The sequence below is a fragment of the Thunnus thynnus genome, chromosome 6 (genome assembly GCF_963924715.1).
Source record: "Thunnus thynnus chromosome 6, fThuThy2.1, whole genome shotgun sequence".
Classification (NCBI taxonomy): domain Eukaryota; kingdom Metazoa; phylum Chordata; class Actinopteri; order Scombriformes; family Scombridae; genus Thunnus; species Thunnus thynnus.
Window position 1 is genome coordinate 9616527 of NC_089522.1, and position 23424 is coordinate 9639950.

At 39.1% G+C, this 23424-nt stretch overlaps 1 protein-coding gene across 1 annotated transcript in view; it reads left to right on the forward strand.

Annotated features, from left to right (window-relative positions):
• ajap1 (adherens junctions associated protein 1) overlaps window positions 1–23424 on the forward strand; it is a 58140-nt gene that overhangs the window by 28357 nt on the left and 6359 nt on the right. The window contains exons 2-5 of the mRNA XM_067591612.1: window positions 2568–3325; window positions 20510–20597; window positions 20739–20981; window positions 22337–22469. Of these exons, the coding sequence (XP_067447713.1) occupies window positions 2568–3325; window positions 20510–20597; window positions 20739–20981; window positions 22337–22409 (1162 nt within the window). The 3' untranslated portion in view covers window positions 22410–22469. The remainder of the gene's footprint in view (window positions 1–2567; window positions 3326–20509; window positions 20598–20738; window positions 20982–22336; window positions 22470–23424) is intronic.

Genomic DNA, 23424 nt, shown 5'->3' on the forward strand with positions numbered 1-23424 from the left:
AGCCTTCATAAGAATTTTGATATGATAACAGATGAAGTAAATAAGTGAATAGTGAAGAACAAACTAGCAGATTAACTGGGAGGCACTACTGAGCATGAGCTTGTCAGAAGTTTTAATATTTTTGGACACATTGAACATCTTATAATCATAATTTGCTTGAAAACATTGGTCCTGATCGTGATACTAAGGATGATGTCGGAGTAGCAGTAAAAACTACCATAAAACAAAATATATTATCCTTAAAATTGTTAAGTAAACATTTGGAAAAATGTTCTACAGCACCAAGGTTCCTGTTCAAGAGACATTGTTTTGACATGTTTTGTTGAAAATGATAATTTGCATTAGTGTTACTCTTCATGTATTCAGTTGTCGTTTTTATTTCTAATGAGAAAATGCACACATTTTTCTCTAAAATTAGTACCCATCTTGATTTCAATGTCAATGATCTGTGGTCTTCATTCACTGGTCTGCATTTCATTACACAGGGTGACTCTTTTAGAAATCTTACGACAGGCTTGACTATCCAAGGAGTCACAGGATTCTCCTCTGTTGCCTTTTGTTGCCATCTGCACTCAGGCTGCTCTTCCAGGCTCCTATGAACTCTCCCTCATTGTTGTGGCCGTTCAAACCCAGTATTGCAAAAAAAAGAAGATGTTGCATTAAAGATCCCAGAGATTGCATTAATTTGGCTTGGAGAGTTAAAATTCGGGTGTGCTTATTGAGAAAGTGCCAGAATGTCAGTCTGAGGTCGGGGTCATGGCACTCATAATACGAATTATTACCCATATTTTTAGCTTTCAATAATGCACTGACCTTGTCACTGCTCTTTCATGACCACATCAGTCACCATTTATGGCTCAATTAAAATGCCATTCTAAATTATCTATATTAGTTACAACTTCAATGAAAGGTAGGGTGAATAATAAAAGCATGGTCCAGAATCTCAGTATTATTATCTACAAAAAGACTGACTGAATATATTTTGAATGTTATGTTGATTTGGCCTGGAATTTAAATTTAGCGGCATGTCATGATGGAGAGCACAATTCAACATGTTTTAACTGGTCTAATATGTATATATATTAAATTATATTTTAGAACTACTCACTACACCACCAAAGTCAGTGCTTTGACAGTCACATAAAAATCAAATAATGGTATTGTGAACAGAATATAATGATCATCCATTTTCCCACAACTTGTTAATTGTCTTATTTTTGCCTTAGCAACGAGAAAAACAATAGCCTGGTTTACTCAGGGCAGCAGGGCATGCAGTGGTTCAGAGGAACAGTGCATTTTTGAAACAGCTGGCTTACAAGGCACAGCCTGTTTGAATGGTAGATTAAATTCCAATTGAAACTGATATACCTATGAAGTAGAAAACGACCAAAAAAATATTTAAAATCTATAGCAGAGGTGTTATAATCCATCAAAACTTCATGAAACCTTTCATCTGGCTTCGTACAATCTCCACTCTGTGTCCCTTTTGCTGAATATTTACACAACACAATTCACACTATAATGTGGATTTTCATGTGAGTAGAATCACTTACGATCAGATCACATTCTCAACAGAAGTCAAGTGTCTCGTCAAATGTCACTACAGTACAGCTAAAGTTGTTAGAGACTTGTAAAAACATAACTTGGTGATTCTATGATCGACAGATATCTTTGTATTGCCTCTGAGATTCGATGAACCTATTCACACTTTTCCATCTATCATCACCTTTGTGATGCCTCCAAAATGAGTGCTCTGTGTGAGCTTAAATTGGCCAAGGACAGCAGAGATGAAAGATAGCCCATAATGAGGTTTCTCCCTTAGGAATCAATGTGTAGCCTTGTCCCAGGGGCCACTGAAGGTTGTCTGTAAAATCAGTCTACGACAGGGTCCTAGCCTCAACAGGCAGCCTATCTATCAACTTGCCATCTTGTTGATGAACAGGACTGAGGTTTATACATTAACAAAGGACATTTCGGGACATACTTGGGTGATGAATAAATTAATGCAATAGCTGTATTGGTGAAGATTTCCATGATATACTTGTCATGCTGTGTCTACTGCCAGCATTGTGTGTTACCTCCCCGATCATTGCACTGCATAATCAAATTGCCCTTTGGGAATCAGATGACTTTGTGTCTGCGGGAGATAATGCAGAATATGATGATCAGCTAAACCAGGCCTGACCTTGTGTGTCGGTGTAATCATCCCTGGATTGATATGAATCTGTAACATCAAGGATAAGTCCTTACTGCTTTTGACAGCTGAGAGCAAAGAGTGCAAATCCATAATCTTTCACGTTTTACAAAATTTACTTTGTGTCTGACCTTTATACTGTAATTCAAGAGGCTGTCTGTGAAGCTAATTATTATTGAAGCTTAATTGAGTAGGAGTGTAAGAAGTTGTGGAGTAGAACTTTGGAGGGTGAATACAGATGTGAATCTTTACAATAGACTATTAAGTTGAAGGTGGGGGGTGGAGGGAACCTGATTTGTATGGCTGGAACATGTAGTGCACTGTGTCTGAATCTAAAACAGTTTCTCTCATTTACTTTCTCCTCTCTCTGCAGTCCGTCTGCTTTGAGGCCAGGCAGCTGTGTGGGGCAAAGGGTGTGGATCCTGCTGGCCATGACCCACCTCACCCTGGACTTCTCTGTGTGCAGCCCCCTCAGTCAGGGTCTGGGGATCAAACTCATGCCCAAACCGGTGCCTCGCTCGCGGCCTCGCTGGCAGCCCATCTGGGAGACACCCAACAAGCTTCACTGGAGAACAGTGAGCCCTCTCGCCCGCCGCCTCCTCAACCCTATCCCTCCACCACAAGACAGTAGGGCAGGGATAGGGCCTAAAATGAAGGGTCAAAAGCATCGGAAGCCAGCACATAAAGGACAAGCAGGGTGTAAGGAGTGCCGGTTAAGATACTCTCAAATGGAGACAGGTGATCCTGTAATCGCGGAAGCTCCTGCAGCTTTATCCAGTGGGAGCAGAGGAGACACAGTGAGGTTGTTACTTAGAGCCAGGAGGCAGCTCAAATGGGACAGCTATGACAAGTCTCAGGAGGGCCGGACTACCACGGTGGCCGGATATATCGACTGGGGACCCACAGGGACAGATAGCATAGATGATGATAGCAAACCGGAGCCCAACATAACGCTGTCCACCAGGGTCTCAACTACCACAGTGGCAACAACCACTAGTACTACAACCAGGCTCTCCCAAAGGACGTTCACTGTGGTGACCACACCAGAGCCCAAGAGGCTAAGCACCACCAAGGCCACTAACAACGTCGGGGAGACTGCCAAACCACCAAAGCCATATGGAGACCCACCAGGTAAGACGTATAAAACAGCTACATAGTCATCTAGTGTGAATTTCATGATTGATATGAGTGAGTAAGCTAAAGAGATTATTGTTTTAGTTGCCTTTGGAATGTTTTTCTTTTTATTTCAGTCACACTTTACAGACTCAAAGGTCACCTCATGTCTTCAATACAAAACAGATACAGTGCTGTGAGGGTGTTCCCCCAAGGCCAGCACTGTCCAACCCTGTAGCTTGGGTTTTGTTCTGCAGGTTATAATCTTAACAAGACACTGTCTCACTTTACCTTCAACCAGACACAATTAAAAACTTCATGAAATCAGTACTGAAAAGAAATAAGAAACCTGCATGGCACAGAAATAAGCACCACTAATTTAGAGTGGTGTCTTGAGTGTATGGTATCTAGATAAATAGGAGTTTGCTCTACAAAGTTCATGTGTCTTTGGCTTGTGATGTGATGAAGTATCTAAGGCTGACATTTGTAGAGTAGAAATATAAGTATACTCATAACTAGAATAAATTCAGAAATGGGCTCGTAGGCTGATCCAGTTATACCAATTGATCCACAGAGTGATGTGTACACATTCTGACAAGATCAAAACAAAAAGACTGAATAAGAAATGTCAAGTTTTTCCATTTTATACCAGAAAAGCATCAGCCAAATGTGTGCCTGTCATGGAGGCTGGACAAGCAAACTGAGTATGTAATCCTGAAATTCTGAGAAGTGTGGATGAATGAAATAATATCACTTTAAAGGGAACATGGGTCACATAGGGGCAAAATTTTCAAGCACCACCACCATGGAGATCCAGGATTTGATTGCAACTAGCAGTACCTCCAGCTTGGTTGTGCACACCAACAAGCGCAATTGACATGTGTTCACATGTGGGAAGCCGGTGTGGGATTACATTCTTATCATTGCAGTACAGACTTCTACTGGACGGTTTGGGTGTCTTTGTTGGGGTGGGATCCAGGGAGATAGAGTGAGAAATCACTTGTATTACACACTTCTGATGACGCTCCTTGCTGGCAGGTGAAAAGATGCATCTGGTAACATTTTGTGTCATGAAAGTTGCACTTGTCTGTTAACTCCCTGGGGCTTAAATTGATAAAGTAAGAACAAATAAAATCTCCCAGTTCCAGTCATACCTGTTTTCTGTAATGATGGTGCAGGCCAAACTCTTTTCACTTTCCCACTAGTGCACAAGTAATGATCTGTAGTGATGATGTACTTTTCATTATTTGATATTGCATCTTGAGAAAATATGCCACCTGATTCACAGAGAAAGTACTGGACCATACTGTGGTCCTCATACTTGAAATATTGTACATAGGCAAATGTGATTTCCTGGTCAGTCCCTCTGTGCTGTGGACACACAAACCTCCCAGCCCGGCATAATAGATTTACCATTTCATTAAGTCCATGAGGAATACTGCTTTTTAAATGGACCATACAGATAGTCATAAAACATAAGTCATGTTTAACAACTTATGAACAAGCACTATGCTAATTGAAGCTTTTCCATTTGGTGCATTAATATAAATGTCATAAAATTAGGGAGTGAACAGTAAGGGTGATCAAAAGTCCTTCGCCACTGCCTCAATTAAAATGAAAAATGCCCTAAGGCACAGATCACTGCAGATGTATGCTGTAGATGTCCTGCTGGTAGAAAATAGCCTTCACTGATAAAATAAAATAAAATAACAAAATATCTTTCCCAGCTCAATTATGAAGTTAAGACATATATAGTAGACAGTAAATTTATAAGTTGTGCTGATGAGGGACTTCAGTGTTTATGATAATTTCATTCCAAACACCTGAGTAACGCAATGGACATTTTTTTATAGAGCTATGCAACAATGACATCAACCATATAAGTTTGGTGAAAGTTATGTTGCATCTACGGGGTCTGTCTCTGCTCTGTGGTTCTATTTACACAAAGATGAGTGATCGTGATTGAACTATACTGTATCTCCTGTATTTCTATAATGAATGTAAACAGCACAAGTTCCTGAACTGGGACCTCTGGGAAACTTGGCTCTCATAGCTAATATTACTTTGTCCTCTGAGTACTGGCAAAAAAAAGAAAAAAAAGAAAAGAAAATAGGGAAACACTCAGCTCTGATGCCAGAACTAAAATGACTGTAGAAATAGGCTTTAATGTTAGTGGTCTAAATATATACTGTGCTTTGTGACTGAAGTATGTATAGCGAATGTGAAATGAAATGGCAGCATGTAATTGTCTTGTCAGCATTGTTATGATCTCTTCATTTTCACTTGATTGGGGGAGGTGAGTGTGAGACCACCTGTGATTTAAAATGATGGTTTGATAGTGTATCCTGGAGGAAATCAGTCACCACTAACTGAAAGCTGATGAGAGAAAAAAAAAAAAGCTCTGATTTTTCCAGCCGGCTGCACATTATTGTATCAATAAGCAGACTGTGTCTCCTCAGAACAGATGAATAGAATCACTTTTCAAAGCAAAGCCCGGGTACTTAACTGTTGTAGAAAACTTTCCTTTGCCTTCACAACACATTAACCCATGTCTGCCTCATATTGGCCCCAAGGCAAGATATAATTAACCACATAGTCGGCACAGCACTGGATTGCTGATGAACTGAAACTGTTACAGGAGAGGTGTTTCACTTTGTCTCTGTCTCTTACTCATATCTTTCCTACTTTGTCTTTGAGGGTGTTTATGGATACATTACATTCAATTTTAGCCTGATTAATGAAAACTTAGATCAAGAAAAGCTCATATAAACACCTTTAAGTGATTATCTTAATTGGAACAAGATGATTATCTGAGCTCACATAACAATTTAACACCTACAGTTCCGCTTGTGTCTTGTGATTTATTACAGCATTTATTTAATTCAGTTCAATTTAAAAATAATTTGTCCCTCAACGGGGAATTTAAGGGAAGTGGTTTTGCAAAGAACTGAAGAAAGAGGACACATACACATTGTACAAATGTCATACATAATGCATAATATAAAGATACATATATGCTTTCTACACGTGGAGATCTGAAGGTTTTTTTACTCTACAAGAAGAGAGAATTCTTAAATTGGTTATTTGAAGAATAAGGATAATTCCGCTTCATTATAATTTGGTTCTTATTTTTGCAGTTTTAGCCATCGCTTCTATTAGTTAAGAAAACATCATCTACTCAACAGTGTAAATGGGGTCAAAGAGGAGTTTTATGTTTAACTTCAGTGTCCTCAGGACATTATAGTAGTATGTTAGTTCATAACAGAGTTACATAAAATCTATATATAAACATCCTTTTATGAGTGTGATTTAGATTTTAGTGGGTGTATTAAATTCATTACATAAAATAACTGTCTCTGTCATCAGTCAGTAAGGCTACAGTATTACAGCAGATCCTATGTCAGTGCTTATAACAAAGGGCTGCTTTGACACTACTGAGAGATGTTTTCTGTGCTAGACCAACCAAAACGAGTCTGGCTCACTTCCAAACAGATTTAAACAGGCGTATCAACTTCAATTTAAGGCTAATTGTGAGTGTAGGAGTTAGACTGGTGCACATGCTCACATTGTCATGACAATTTAGATGTATTACACTGAAAAATGCATAACTGGTGCAAAGACCATGTGTATGCATTATGGATGTCTGCTTTTGTGCATGCATAGACTTTCAGTCCTGCATCCACAATATATCGAGATGTAAGGTATGTGCGTTTGGCACCCAGCTGTTTGGCTATGTGGCTTTCTTTCCATTGTTGTGTCTTGTCATCCTCCAGGCTAACCCTCGCTGTGCCAAGTTAACTGTGACAACTATCTCAGGTGAATGATGTAAGATCTACTTATTTTCATGGAAATGCTCACACATTCCAATTTTACCATTTCAATGCAAGTGAGGCAGGATGCAAAACATGCAACTCCATGAACCCCAGGTGATCTGTGCTCATTGTGAAGGAAAAAATATAACTTGGGACACCTTAGGTTGCAATTTAATGCAGCTTTACACATCTTAGCAAGTTAACCATCTAACAGCTAACTCATGCTACATTGAACATTTTCTTTAAATACTTTTGTATTTCCTGACTCCCCTATTCCCTCTGTCTCTCTCATCCAGCATCTCCAACACAAACACCTCAGCTCAGAGTAAACCTCTGAAAGAAACGAACCCAGCCACCCTGACATCCACGGCATTTTCAGCTAATTATAATCTAAAGAGCTGATGAAGAAATGACATTTGGCTCATAAGATTTATTAATATTTAATTATGGATTTAACATTTTTCAGTTGGTTAATTATTTTGTCTTTAACATGTCAAAAATAATGAGAAATACACAAGTTACCAAAGTCTAAATTAATATATTAAACTTGCCCACTCAGTTGGATCGGCAGTTATAATTTTTTTATAATGATATGAAAAATAAAAGAAACTGCAAAATGTTTGACAAAGATTGGAGTATTCTGATAAATTACTAAACCAATTATCAGCTAATCAAATATTCAGATATTTGTTTCATCCATCCTTCTGCCTGTTTTCTGTACCTACTTACCCTGTTCAGGACTGTGAGGATGGAGCCTTTCCCAGCTGGCATTGGCCAAAATTTGGAGTCTGTTTTTTTAGTGCCAACATAAACTGGATCTGACCTAGTTGTGTTTCCTTATACAACTAAATAAGAAGTTTTTAGAACAAATTCTTAATATGATTTCACAAAAAAGGCTTCAGCCACTGCGGCTCAGAAAATGTATTTATCACAATCCAGTCTCACATCAAAATGTGTAATAGCTACATTGGTCCACAGAAAACGTATTCGTTTCACAATAACGGCTCTAAAATTGTGCGATGCCTACATTTTTGTTGTTGTTGTTGTTGTTGTTTTGGGGTTTTTTTTTGGCCTGTTTTGTTTTCTATTAGTCTGTCATGCATTTGAATCATTGTCTCTGCGTTGTGTAGTTATCTGAGCTGTTATGTCATTTGTGTTATTTAATGTAACTGTTTGATGATGTTCTTTCAATAAAAAACAGATTTTAGAGCCTCTGGGATTAAATGAAATTGAAATCCAGAATTTGAAGCTTTGCGATTGGCTGACTGGAAGACCCGCCTGGAAGTATTTTCCTCACTGTCATCTTCTTAATGTTTTCTTTTGATGATATCTTTAATATTTCTCAGCACAAAAACAGGAAAGTGTCCTTAATAACTCAACAATATGACAGGTTAATGTTAAAGCCATTATTTCTCTGATTCTGAGAAATACAGTTATATCTGAAATAAATCAACATCTTTACTTTTTCTAAACATAGATCATCTAGATGCAGTGTAATTACTAATTCAGCTTTACTAGATATTTGATATATTCAGTAGATATATCATTTTACGACCTATTTGCAACCCTGCTTTGCAAACCGGAAGAACTATAACTGTGGTGCTGATTTGTATCAAGCTGCACGGTGCAGCTCTGGGGAATTGTAGTTTTTAAAAAATATTAGTGTTTTTCCTAGAACTGGAAGTTGTAAATACTGAATTGACAGTACACTGAGGAGTTTAAGGGGATGGTAAACACTGTGTTATCAGATCTTAAATATCTAATTGTTAAATGGGTGAAAATTCATTTTAACCCTATTTTACCCATATATGACAGTGCCCCCAGTCGTTGACTATACTCACATGGTAGCTGAGGTCAAGAGCTCTCTATGACAGTTAGTCTCATGTCTGAAGCCCCTTTTGTTGCTGAATTATACACCTTCAAACATGCACCGAGGTCAAGGTTCAAAGGTCAGTATTTCAAAGAGGGAGCAATGTAGAATCTTCATACTGACATATGTTACTCTCCAGGTCGAGACCTTTCCAACGATGTATTTGGTTTAGTTCTATGACAAAGTTTTAATTTTCTCATTTCATGGACACAAATATCCCAGGCCTAGTTTCAGAGAGCAGTTTGATATAAAATGAAGCTTTTTGTTTGTTTGTTTTTTGTTGTTCTCTGGACAGGAAAATGGATTATATAACTCCCTCATCAGTGCTGGTCACTCATTGACATGCAAGAGCTGTCTACATGGAACTGAGACATGTACTTTTCCCTCTAAATGCACTTTAATACGCTGTGCTGCTAACTGCTCATTCTTTTTTCGTTTTTTGTTTTCTCTCAGGATTTATATGTTTTTATAATTTTTTTAAGGGAATTTTTAGATATACAGTATATCTTTATCCTTTATTCCTTCCAGTTGCACTACTGTGGGCTGGTAAGAACAGCATTTCGTTTTTTTGTGTATGCAAATACACAAGAAAATGACAATAAACTAAATCTTGAATCTTGAATCTTGTTTTTTCTATTTTAGTGAAAATAGTGACCAAAGAAAGGCTCTGGAGGAAGCCCTGAAGTGCTTGGGTTAGAGTTTGTGTTACAGTTAGGGCTGAAAAGACCAACCTGTTCTCATTCCCAAGTCATTAAATACCGACGCATGCATCAGCTACAATTTACACAACTGGAGATTTCTTGTATGTTTATGATTCTTGGTTTTGGGCTTTTATCTCAGCATGACGTCGCCCATTCAATCAGAAGCTTTTTTATTAGCCAATGCAAGCATACGAAGAATATTTCTTGGCATTTGCTCCCAAAAAATGCAACACAGTAGAATAAAAAATAGACAAAAGTAAGGTAATAATAATAATGATAAAATAAACAAAATAATAATAAAATTAAATTGAAATGTTAATCTGTTTATAGAATGGAATAGTAATAGTTTTGAACTGGGAAACTTGAAATGAAATATTGGCTGTACAAAGGAAATATGGACTGTGCTATGGACAAAGAAATGAAGTGTTTGAAATATATGAAGGTGACAAGAGCAAAAATTAAATGTGACATGTGCATAAACATTTAAATGATGTATCAGTGGGGGTTGAATGCAATGCACAACCTCAAGTCCAGTTTGATGAAATGTATGAAAGTGACAAGTGCAGGGATTAAATGAGGGATGTGAAATGTAATGTCCAGTTTGATAACCCCGTCTTCATCCTGTTTATATGGCCATGTTACAAGATTTGATACAAACACACACACACACACACACACACACACACACACACACACACACTAGAATGCATTGAAGTGCTTTATTGGATGAAGTGGCTCAATATTAATTGAGGAAGACTCTATGTTTTGAGAAAGATGAGTTCATATTAAATATACTCAGCCACATATTCTTGGAAATATAAAACTAAATGAGCAACTTCACATTTTACAATCACAGGCTATAAAACATATTTTTGAGTTGTGGCCGACCAGCGTCAATTTGACATGGAGTGAAGCACACCGAAAACCCCAAACAGTAGTCGAACACGCCACGTTCGCCCACAACACAATGCCCTTCCTTAGCCTACTGCTATCAAAAACTGACAAAGAAACCCTTTATTTCTCAGAACTGAAGGAGAAATAATTAAAACTGATGACTTTAACATTAACCTATCATATCGTGGATTTATCAAGGATACTTTCTTGTTTTTGTGTTGAGAAATGTCAAAGATATCATTAAAAGAAAACCTTAACATGGTGACAGTGAGGAAAATAATTCTGGGCAGATCCTCCGGTCAGACACTTAACAAAGATTATGAAAATAAAATGCACATTTCTCACAAGAAATGTTATCAAAACACATTTTAATGCCGAAACTATCTTAAAATATTGCATTTCCCAACCATGTTGTTGTTGTTTTCTCAAACAGAAACTTGACAGTCACATGATGTGGACACAGGCCAATAGAAAAGAACAGACCAAAAAAAAAAAAAATAGGCATCTCACAATTTTAGAGCAGTTACTGTGAAACTAATACATTTTGCGCTGTGATTTTGATGTGAGACTGGGTTGTTTATCATTGCTTGTCAGGCTCTCGGTAACAGTGAGATTACTGTATGTGTGTTCACCCCTGCAATAAATGGGCGCCATGGACTAATTCACTGTGACTCATGAATACTGTAGGCAACCAGCACAAATGTAAGCCATTAGTGTGCTTTGTCTCAGTTGTGTATGGCATGTGTGTATCATGACCATAATCATCTCATGCTGAGTGTGTGGGGGTGTGTGCACATCACTGTCAAACATGGATGCGTTTGTAGGGAGAGAGTAGGGAAGGCAATGACTCCAAAATGCTCTTCTCACATAGAAGTAGATATAATGAGCATTAGTCTGGATCTTGTTAGTTAGACTGTGGTCAAATGTAACCACTAATACATCAAGTGATGATGCATTTTTGACAGCGTATAACACCTGTTCCATTATTAAGATAGAAAAGAAATGGAGGACTGCAAGCTTCAGAGCACACCGGAAAAGTTGTCAAAATTGCTTGCCTCCTGAAATTAAATGTCTCCTCACATTATGTCAGATGTTCTTCCTGCACAGTAAACACACAAACTTTGGACCAACAGACAGAAACATCATCCACAGTCTCCTCATTAATTATCTGTTTTTTCCATTGTGCAGAAGAGTTTCCCCCTGGCCAGTTAGTCAGTCATTTAACAATATGATCATCCATGTGATACCAGCTAGGGCTGTAATGACACATGGCAACAGAGTCGCTCCTCCGTCCTCCAGCCGTGATCCGGGAATCGTTCTCCCTCCACCATCATCGAGGATGTTCCAATCGCTGAAATGCATCTTAGTGGAGATGAGGAGAGAGGAGGTTCCTGGAGGGGTTTAGAGCGTGGAGCCATGGGTATATCCTCTGCGGAAGTTTAAATGGACAGCAACTCCCCTTTGATTGAATGTCTTTATTGATTGACAGTCAGGCTGTTGTAGTAAAACAGCAGATCAGGAAAACTACTTATGGAACAGGAATGACAGCACCAACAGCCGCTTTTCAAATTCATTCATTAAATAAAAATTACTGAATCATGAATCAATCATAAAAAACACTGTAACTTTTTTTTTTCTTCATAAGCCAAAAGGCTTCTCCTTTCTTCTTTTCCGTCTCAGTACATCTCAGCTCCTTCAGGAAAATATGATGCTGCACAGCTGCGTGTCTACTATGAAATCATCCTGAGCCTAAAAGGGACGTCAGACTTTCACAAACTAAATTAGCAATATTTTATTTAAGCATATTCTGTAGGGTACAGCTGTTTTTATTGCTCCTTTACGTCGGTCCTGTTCTTTCAGTAATTAACTGAATTAAATTGTCTATTTGTGTCTTATTCTGTGGCAGCCAGATAAAAAATGGAGCATCGCAGGTGTTTTCCTTCCAGCTATCACTATGTAGAAATTAAGTAACAATTTAAATGATTAATTAATTAAACATGAATTTTAAGTTTAAAGTTTAGAGTTTAAACTTTTACTTAATTTCCACATAGTGGTAGCTGACTTCTTCATATTTGACAGTTGAGATGCTGTGCGTCATGAGTACGTGCCGTCTCTTCAAAATTACATTGCAGTGAGTGAGGACGTCCCGTCTGATGGATTAAATTTGTCCGTCTTCACGTCTCTTCCTCATGTCTCTCTCTCGCATCCTCGCTGGGAAGAGCTATGAGGCGAGGAAGAGACGTGAGTGAGGGCTACGTGTCATAACTCCCACTCACTGTTGGCATCGATAGTGCAGGACAACAAAAAAGGAGAGTTTATTCTGTTTGTACAGAATATGCAACAAGTTTAGACCCTCTGCGTTTAGGTTTCCCTTTTGTACTATTTGAATGTTTTCCAGTTATTAATGTCATCTGTCAGCATGTGAGTCTCAACTGAAGTTTAATGACTTGAAGCCTTAGATGGCTTTAACTCTGTAAGAAATACCTCAAATATCTAATCAATATAATTAGTAAGTGAATTAATAACTGAAATTTAATGTACAATTCCCTGACAGTGTACCACCACTGTGCATAGTCAACATTAGAATTCATCTTGTGTTGTGTGGAGGTTGTGTGGATGCTGCAGTTCTTCGGGGATGACTCCTGTTGCTCCTGCCCTCACAGCGCTCTGGCCATCATACAGGAGGTGTGAGAAGAGGAGGAGGAGGAGTTGGGTGGATGGGGGGGAGGTTATAGCTGTGGTGTCTCCAGATGCTCACTGATTGTTCCTGGTGATTGTGCTGCTAGTAACTACTCCCCCCTCTACTCCATGCAGATGGAGCTGTCAGCTCCATTATGGATATGAGATGATTAAAACTGCAGTCAGTAAAGCCACTACTGATAACTTGGGGCTTGTCAGAGGTCTGAAAGTCGCAAGGTTACATTTAGAGGTTTGTGTGGACTAAGTAACAGGTACCATGTGTTCCTGACAGATACAGTAGAGCCTTACAGATTTATCCTGTGGACTCCTGAAACAGACAGATTTAGTGGATTATTTCAAATAGTAGACGGCATTCAGTGTAGGGGCCAGCAGGTGTTTAAAATAAATAGATCCATATGGCAACAGTTCAACTCACATTATCAAGTTTGTGAAGGGAATGGAGGATTAAATGAATGGAGTAAATAAATAAAATCTACATTGACTGTAGAGCAAAGTGAGCATGTAAAATGTATGTTAAGTGTCTCAGGAATCTATTTTTAAAGAAGCGAGCTCAGTGAACATTGTAATGCAGCATTTTGACCCATGGTAGAACTGTAGAGGCGTACAATACAGCCTCTTCAGCAGTGAGAGAGACACACATAGAGACAGAGAGAAACCACTTTTCCCAGCGGTTACCATGGCAATCTAATAAATTTGCCATTACTCTCCGTATTGACTCTCAATAAAGTCGGTAAAAATGAATCTCCTTTTCTCAAGCGTTAAATATGGACTTAAATGCTGATGCCCTGTGACAGGCGTACAGAGTCAAACCCCCTTACCCTGATTTACAGAAAACTCAGCCAAGAGGAGATGAAGAGGCCAGACTGAGCAGATGCTGTTTCACTTTCTGTTTCTCCACTTCTCAGCTCTTTCTTCATGGCTTGACACATCTGCCTAAAGGAAGAGAAGTGCAGATGTTGACTGATACACTATTTTGAATAGAGGAGATTGTTATATCAATCAGAAGGGATTGGGCAGGATTTTGATATGAGCCCCTTACTTGTGTGTGGTTTCATTTATTTTAGGTTTTGAGAGATTTTTCAGTTTTGTTGAAAAATTACAGAGCATTACTTGACAAGAAAGACAGAGAGAATGATACAGTATGCAGAAATATTGGACTCCAATCCAAAACATAGCAGGTGCATGTTTCCCAGCCCATTCACCTGCTAAACAATTCAGCTAAGCTTTGTTTGATAAAAAATACCTCCTGTCACCAAAATGACAGTACACAGATTTCAGTATGGTTGATTGAAGTTGCCTTAGTAACAAGGCCATTATACACCGACCTGAAAATTGCAGCCGTTTTCATTTGTCTGTTGTTAACAGGATGAGCAACTGTGTGTTCCACACTGTTCATAAAACTGACAGACACACTAGACAAGTGTATCCTCTCGTGAGGGACGCCATCATAGAAGAAATACACCCTGGCTTCCTCTTTTTGGGCCATTTTAGCAATTGCCATCCAACCTGGCTGAATTATTCAGCAATGCCTTTGACATTGAGAGACAAGGCATGTAGAGTAATTGTTTCTGATCTCACCCTCTTCAACTTTCCCCTCCTCTTTCTCTCTCTGTCCTCCTCTGCTCTCTTCCTTTCTCAGCACCCTTCACTTCTTCAATAAGTGTTTTAGATTGCCTGGTGACTCAGTGGAAATCAGCCTAGATTGACACTTTGACACCAACGTTAATTGGCAATTCCTTACTATCAGCAGGCCGCCTTTGGCGGAAATCTTTCCCCAACCTGTCCTGTTCAGGCGTCTAGTTGTGGCAATGACAATCTTGAAAGGGTCATGAGGTGTATTAGCGTGTATTAAATATGCCTGTACAAATGTGCATTGTGGCGTGTGGGAGTGAGGTGGCTCAACCTCTGTAAGCTGCAACTACATTTTACAAATGAGGGGCCTTCCCCACATTTTTCAGGAGCTTTTAAGCCAACACTGTGTGGGTGTAGGCACCATTAGCCCTAAATGGCTCTTTGCAATTCCTGATAGGGCTTACAGTACCACTACACATTAATGATCTGGTAGGCAGGTTGCTGTCTGTCATGGTTAAATATCACAAGTATCAAGAGTGATGCTGTTCCCATAAAGAGTCTGTATATGTACATGCAGGGTATAAGCAAACACATTACTGTTCTCCTGTAGCTTTCTTCTACCTGATGTATATTTGAACAACAGGATTTTTTCACAGAAGACATTTTGACATGTCAAGATCAAGATATACTTTATTTGTATCCAAAGGGAAAGGCATATTTACACCAGGAAAGGCACAGGTGTAAATAATAAAATGAATGATGGCTGAATTCCATTTGCCTGCTTCGGTTTCAGGGTTCTGGTATTGCACATGCTTTTGCTCACTGTCACACTGTCATGGTTTACTGAAGATTAGAGCCATTGTTGATGTTATTAGTAACACTGTGTGCTTTTCCCACGATGACAAGTCATAATGTCTACCATGAAAAAGGCCTATTGTCTATATAAAAAAAAGACAAAACACCCTTTATAACTAATTATTTAATGAAAAGGAAAATCACATATTGTGGATATATGGCAAATATATACAGTATATATATACAAAAGCTAACTGCTGGTTTGTCACTATATGAGTAACACCTCTCACATTGCACATGGTCATTTGTTCTATTGTTAATATAAAAATATTGATTAGTGCAGCTTTAAAGACATCCTGATCTGGTAACAAATTCATTTTAAGCTTACTTAAAGAAACAGAAAGTCTGCTGTTAATGTCAAACTGTCACAAACTCATCCAGCTCAGCTATTAAGAAGAACTGGGTTCAGGTCTGTGGTCAAGCTACACACAGTAACTCACATTAGGAAGGTTAAATCCTCACCAACTTCTGCCTCAATTCAAATGTGGTTAAGGATGTTGTGTCCACATTTTAAATATTAATGTAATGCTGTTTTTGCTGTGTTGTTAGGCTTTTTTTAACCTTTAACTTTGTAGTGAATGTGTTAGAAACCTGGTTGTATTTTCAGCTGTCTGCTTGACCTTTCTGTTGTGTTTGGTCATGTAGATATTTTAAACTGAGGCAAACATTGTATTACTAAAGCTAAGTGTATATCTTAAATGCATTCAGCCTGAAAAAAAACAAGATAAAGTGATGTGACAATGGTAAAAACCATATTGATGAGTTTCCAAAGGTGCTACAAAGCAGACATTACCTGCTATGCACATTTATTGACTCCACACTGAGTTTTTGCGTCTAAGCTTGAGATCTTTTATTAAAACTATGTAGCAAGGGGAGATGTCATTTAACCGCCATGCTTTTCTTTGACATGTTCATCAAACTGTCATGGCCAAGAAAAAATCTAATTTATTTTTTGCTGGAAGCTTTGATGGGGGCTCAAATCCTGCTGCCATAGAGGTCACAATCTCTGTCCCCTCTTCTCTGTATCCCTTTCTGTCCCTTCCTTTTTCTGTCCCTCTCTCTCTCTCTCTATCTATCTCCTTCTCAGCCTCTCTTTGTTTGGCAGTGATTTGACCAAACAAAACCTAAGCAAGGTGACTGCCAAAGGTGATTTTTCAACCTGACTGCCAGGACACAATGAGTTTTAGATAGGCAGGCCAAATTTCCTCCCTCCAACTGGCAGCGCTGGATGAAAATAGAAATGGCCTCTGCACTCAGATTTGTCACCCATGTCATTATCTGCTCTATTATTCCTGCACCCTTAAGCATACTGCCCTGAAAATGAGGTTATAATAGACCTAATGTTGGTGTTTGTGTCGCTGGACCTCACGTTCTTGCTTTCATTTGCTTCATTAAAGAGCTGTATAAGGTACGTGTGCATATGTCTGGCTCCAAACGGCAGCTTGAAGTAACTCTTTATGAGCTATTTGGACTTAAATACCCTGTAATCGTGTAACATAACATCAGTAAACTACACACAGCATTCTCAATTGGATTGGAGACTTTGATATAAAATCACAGGCTGACAGTGCTGCTAAACAGCATGTGTTGTGTCCACTGACATCACATTCATCAATAGATTGTTGCATGCACAATTTTACTCTATTTCACTTGTTCCCTGTCCATGGCTGTCGATAGGAAGTTGGGATAGGACGCAACTTAATGCAGTCCCTTAATGTGATTTAATCATTTGTGGTATTACAGGACAAAGTACAGCTTTTGATTTGAAATCTCCTGCCTAAGAAGTGCCCTCTTTCTCTCTGAAATCAGTGTAAAATGAGACAATTCTCAGTAGAGACCTCAGCTATTGATCAAGGTCAGGGGCAAGCTCTGCTATGCCTGAACTTCGACAGATGTTAATTTATGACCAAGCACTTTCAACCTAAGAGCCTTGACGTCATCCGCAGACAGGCAGAGGGGGAGATATGATGATAGAGCGTGAATATGAGGAAAATGGCTTGCCAGATAAGTTAATGTGCCTTTGCCGTGGCAGGGGACTCTGATTGCGCTGGGAAGGTAAGGCTTCCCTTAGCCAGGCGGAGATATCATTAATCCAAGTTTGACCTGGCCTGCCTTTTGCACGGCCCTGCCCAGAAGTTTATTATCCAACAGGAGGCTGTCCAGGCAGCAGGCAGGCAGAGGAGAGGCCGTGTGCTTTTCCAAAATGACCGAGCAGCACTTCCTTTTGAGCCTTCCCGAAGACAAATTGGCTTGAATCAGCAGCTAGGCAGCTGGCTGATGGAGAGGTGAGATGTATAAGGCCCACGTTGGCATTTTCATCATGACGGCTTTTCTTTTTAGTTTTTTTTTCCTCCTGCAGCATGTCACCTGCTGCAGTGTGTCATTGTGTCCTAGTCACTCTCATGCTCTATCACTCACCCACACACATACACGACACACTAACCGTGCAATAGGCATGCACTAATCCTCACTTTAGACATGTACAGTACCTCAGTTTTGTTTGTGGATTACTGTCCTCTGGCTAAAGTGAGAGATCAGCACATGCGGGAGTCTTTAGACTGTAAATAAAAACAACGCTTTTGTTCATTAGTCACACAGAACAAAGGGAGAAAGCACAGAACATTTGGTCCTCATTCATATCTGCAAGCTGGTTAAGATGCAGTACTTAAGCAAAAGGCTGCAGTGCCTCATTTAAAATATACTCATAATTTTATGGCTTTGCAATGTCCAGACGGCTTAGCAAAACAAAGCTATAAACCAGATACCTCCAGGATTCAACAAAAGTGTGTGATAATGTGTTACATACATACAGTCTGTACGAGTTATTTTCTCAACCTGTTCTTTTGATATCACTATAATTGGGTTTTAATTTTGTCCAACAATGACGTTTCCTTAAAGCAGGCAGACAAGTAGATCTTAAACAGTCCAGTGTATCATGAATATTAATAATCAGTGGGCGTGCGCTTGGAGGCAAGTGAGCTTGTGACATCTGGAGAAGTCCTGGCTGAAGTTACTCTTTCCCACTGTCACATAAATACTGCGGTCCAGATACTTAGTTTAGAGGCAGAGCATTGAATTACCACAGAAACACTGAAATCAATCAGTATTTTTATAGTTACAATGGATCAAATGATGTATAATGTGAAAAAAGTCATTTGTATTGACAGAGAATGATCACCACCTCTGCAGTTCATCTGAGTTACAGCATTGCATTGCACAGCATTTTAGCTTCTTTTAGCTGATTGTTTTGGGACTTTTGCCCACAAACTCAGCTCTCATCAACCTCAGTTTCAGTTTCAAAAGCTGTAGCCACTGTATTCTACCTGCCCAGCATCAAATGACATGACAGACAATACCGACTATAGCTGGTAAACATAGGAAGCATTTAGCAGCTAAAGAGTGTTTCTCTCAGGGTTTGGTGTAAACCAAAACAGAGCTGAAAGGAGAGAGAATATTAAACTTATTTTCATCCAGGGACCCCAAACATGACTACAAATGAATATTATTTTTAGCACTGAATGTGTAAATGCACAATTGTGCCATTTTTAAGGTAATGATACTTGACAGATGTAGTGTTTTCAGCTGTGCTGCTCCTGCTCAGAGGGACCAAAAAAACCCCCCAAAAACAGTTTTATGTAGCATGAAAATGACTTAATTGTAAGGTCTTAAGAACTATAAAAATGTCTGAAACAATTTCTGAAAAACCTGAATTGCCTGCCTTTAAAGAGTTTGATTCAGTTTACTTTGCGCAGTGTACATTTGATGATACCAAACCAATGGTGAAATCTGACAGTATGATGTGAGTGGTGCTGGCAGTGCTGTTGAATTTATTTTTTATGAATGTTTATTTGATGCAAGTTGGTCACATTAAGGTTTCATACTGCTCTGATTGTTATATTGCTCAGTTCTAGTTTCAACATGTACAGTAGCTGTTAAGCCACAAAAAGGCTTTCGGCAAATGCTTGTTTATTTTGGTATTTAAATAGTTGATAGTATGGTAAACAATTACAGTGTCTAAATTTGTCCCTGTGAAGCCCTTAAGAATAGCATGAACAACACCTAATTTCTCGCTCTAACAAACCAGTTTTAATGCTTGTGTGTGTGTCCTTATTCATCTACCCTGCATTTAACATGCCTACCTTTTCTCTTTCAGACAACCTATCAGGATCACCTTTTGATCAAATATTGTATTTGATATACTATATCAAAAAATCTGTTCTCACTTAATGTTTAAATAAAAGCCTCAGGGCAAAATCTACAGAGATTCTTTGAGGTGAGGAAAAGCATACAAGCTCTTAGTGTGTGGGGTTTCTTTTGGAGAATTCATCTGGTATGAAAAATAATTAAAGCAGATCTTACTCTAGGATTTGGTATACATTGGCATAATACAGTCAATAAACAACCACAAACATATATGAATTTGGGTTTATTTTCTTCTTTTAATGATATAAGAATAATAAGTTTTATACTTGGAGAAAACTTGGACTTGAACTTAGTTATCCATTACAGTTGGCTCTACTGTAATGGAATAATTCATATCACTCTTAAATTATGAATAGCAGTGGGTGACAGTGTCATCAATACTTACTGAAGAGCAAAATTGCTCTGGGTTGTCATCCTCTACTTTTCTAGTGAGCTGCCCTTGATACTTTGTATAGTGCTGTGGGTTTGTACATTACAGAAAACAAAGGAGAAGCAATGTGCACGGCTCTCTGCTGTGAACAAAAAGAGTGAGACCATTTCCTCCACAAATGACTGTAATTCTCTGCTCTTCTGGTTTTTTTCCATCTTTTTGCAGGTTTGGCAGTTCACCAGATAATCACAATCACTGTGTCTCTCATTATGGTTATCGCAGCCTTGATCACAACACTCGTCCTTAAAAACTGGTAGGAAAGATTCCTTTACTTTTTACCCATAAAGACAGCACACTGTAGCACCTCACACTTTGTTAGAAATCATTGTAGCTGACCAAAGGTACAAGGTATGATTTTATGTTTGTTGTTTGTCTTTGGTGCGTGTTTTTGTAGCTGTGCGCAGTCGGGAAATGGTCGCCACAATAGCCATCAGCGCAAGATCCACCAGCAGGAAGAAAGCTGCCAAAACCTGACAGACTTCACCCCAGCCCGGGTGCCCAGCAAGGTGGACATCTTCACTGCCTACAATGACAGCCTGCAGTGCTCACATGAGTGCGTTCGGACTGCCGTGCCCATCTACACTGATGAGATGATCCAGCAAACGCCCGTCTACAAGACTGCTTACAACGGAAACAGGTACACTGGCCAAGGACTGTTTATAGCATGAAAGGTGGAAGCACATCAAAACAGGAAGAAATACATGTTCCAATACTTTAGGTATCTGACAGTTACAAAGAATAATGACAATCATAGTGAATCAAGGAATATTTGAATCAAGGAATACTTGGACTCCTCACACTATTAAATGTTTTATGTTTTGTTATTACTCTGAACTGTTATCAGCTTTGGTCAGAGGTTTGTGTGAGTAAATCAACACATAGACATAAATTGGTTGTCTGTAATGCTGTTGTCCATTGCCTCATCCCTTGTCCATCTGCCTGACACCTGGAGTGCTGGCTGAGCGGTGTGTCTCAGCACGCTCAAGCTGCACACAAAAATCTTAATGTAACAGAGATTTTTGTTGTGTAATGAGTCAGTTTATAGATGTAGGGCAATGGGACTTCAAGTCTTAACAGTGCCATTTTCTGCCTACTTGATATTTCTGACAGCATTTCAAATGGCAGACAGTTATAATACTTTGAAAACTGAACTTCAATACCTTGTCTTGTAATGTAATGTCAGTCAACTGCACACAACACGTCCATGTTTACCAACCCAGCCGATCTGTGCTGCTTTTATAGCAAAGGACAGGAAAATAATGTAACACTGGTGAGTCACTGGTGTGTTTGTGTTTCACTCTGAGTTTAAATTATTAATTTCTGTGGATGAATATGTGTCCCTCTTGCGTATGTTGGTGTTATACCTCAAACTCATCATTATATGTGTAACGTGACAATAGGCTTGGTAGAGTTTTGACAGTGTTTACTAGATAACAGTAACAGTCATCTAAGCTGCTGAGCAAGCAAAGATGGTCACGCTTACTCTTTGTATTCAGACCCTGCAACAGATTCATTACATTGGCAGTGAGGGAAGGATAATTAATCTGGTATGAATAGTCCAGTGTGTGGATTTATTTATTTAAAGTCAGGAAGAATGCCTACGCTACTGGTGCCATCTCTCATGTTTAGCAATAAGATTGCTAACATTGATGAATACAGGATTTTTACCTCCTCTTCTCAGTATGTGATTACCTCAGTCTCTCTGTTTGTGTCTGTGAGTGATGGTTCCATGTTGACTGTGTCATCAAAGGCTAACTATGAAGATTATTAGGTCTTGAAGGAGGTATGCAGTCTATTGAAAAAAATGTTTGTCTTTGGAGGAACCCTAACTACACACCTGCTCCACCATAGGGTCACTTCAGAATCAATTCAGGTTAAAAGCTTCCTATTGACAACCAACATAGTACTAATGGGATAAATATGGTACCAGTCAAACTGCATCATATTCATATCAGTTGTTAATGCTCTAACCTCTCGCACTTTATCCCACAGGCCCTCCCCCACTGAAAGACAACTGATTCCTGTGGCCTTTGTGTCAGAGAAATGGTTTGAGATCTCTTGTTGACAAGCTGAAGGCCTTGTTCACTTCCTGTAGGTGGAAGAGACTTCCTGAATTCACGCTCTGGTAGGTACTGCGCCACTTTGTCCCGTTGCAAATCATTGCCTGAGTCTTAGCCACCTCCATCCCTGTGGTGATGCTGCCCCACTTTGGGAATAGAAGGGAACTTGGCATGTTTGTCATTTGTGACATCATCATGACATCATTATGCCCCCTCTCCGTCTTCTGTGCGGTTTTGAAAAAGGATTGAGAAATCCAGTTCAGTGTATTATCATAGGTTGTTAGTTGATATAAGAGACTATTTGTGTATGCATCAGCATTAACAAGCTATATGCTCATAGTTAATGATTTCACTGCTCATATCTAAAACATTTTCATTAATATGTATGTCACCAACCTCGTTCTTACACCAATAGCATATTGTTTTGAGCATTTCTAGGAGTGAAGGGGCATTTTCACTTGACTTGCGACATATTTTTATCCATGGCTATATGCCAGAATGGCCTGCATTTGAAATTCAAAGCGTGAAAGTTAAACACATGCTCTGGCCCCACAGTGTTGCTGGAAGCCCGGAGGGAGGTGTAACGTCTGCTATTGACCCAGATTTTAAAAGGAATAGATTGCCTGCAGGTAGTGTAGTGAGAGGACAGCGCCTCGCCGATGTCTGGACACACATTAGTCTCAGTCAACTCAGCTCTCTTAAGTGTGCTCCCAATGCTGAAGTCTTAAAAGACATAAGATCCCTTATTATCTCTGCAAAGTTAATGTATTTCTTAGGCTTAAGTGTGTGTTTCAGCAGGCCTTAACATTACAGATTTTTAACAAAGCATTGCTCTTTCATCTGGTGTGAGAAAGGCACTTGGTTGCATGTTTTTCAGGCCAGACTTGGATACCAATTCCCCCTAAATTAAATGGAAAGTAGGCTAGCTTTGAAAATCTTATCTGTGTTACAGTGATTTCTTTATTATTCTCTGGGCTGATGATGAGGGGTAATTGTGATTTTGTTCTCTTACATCTCCAC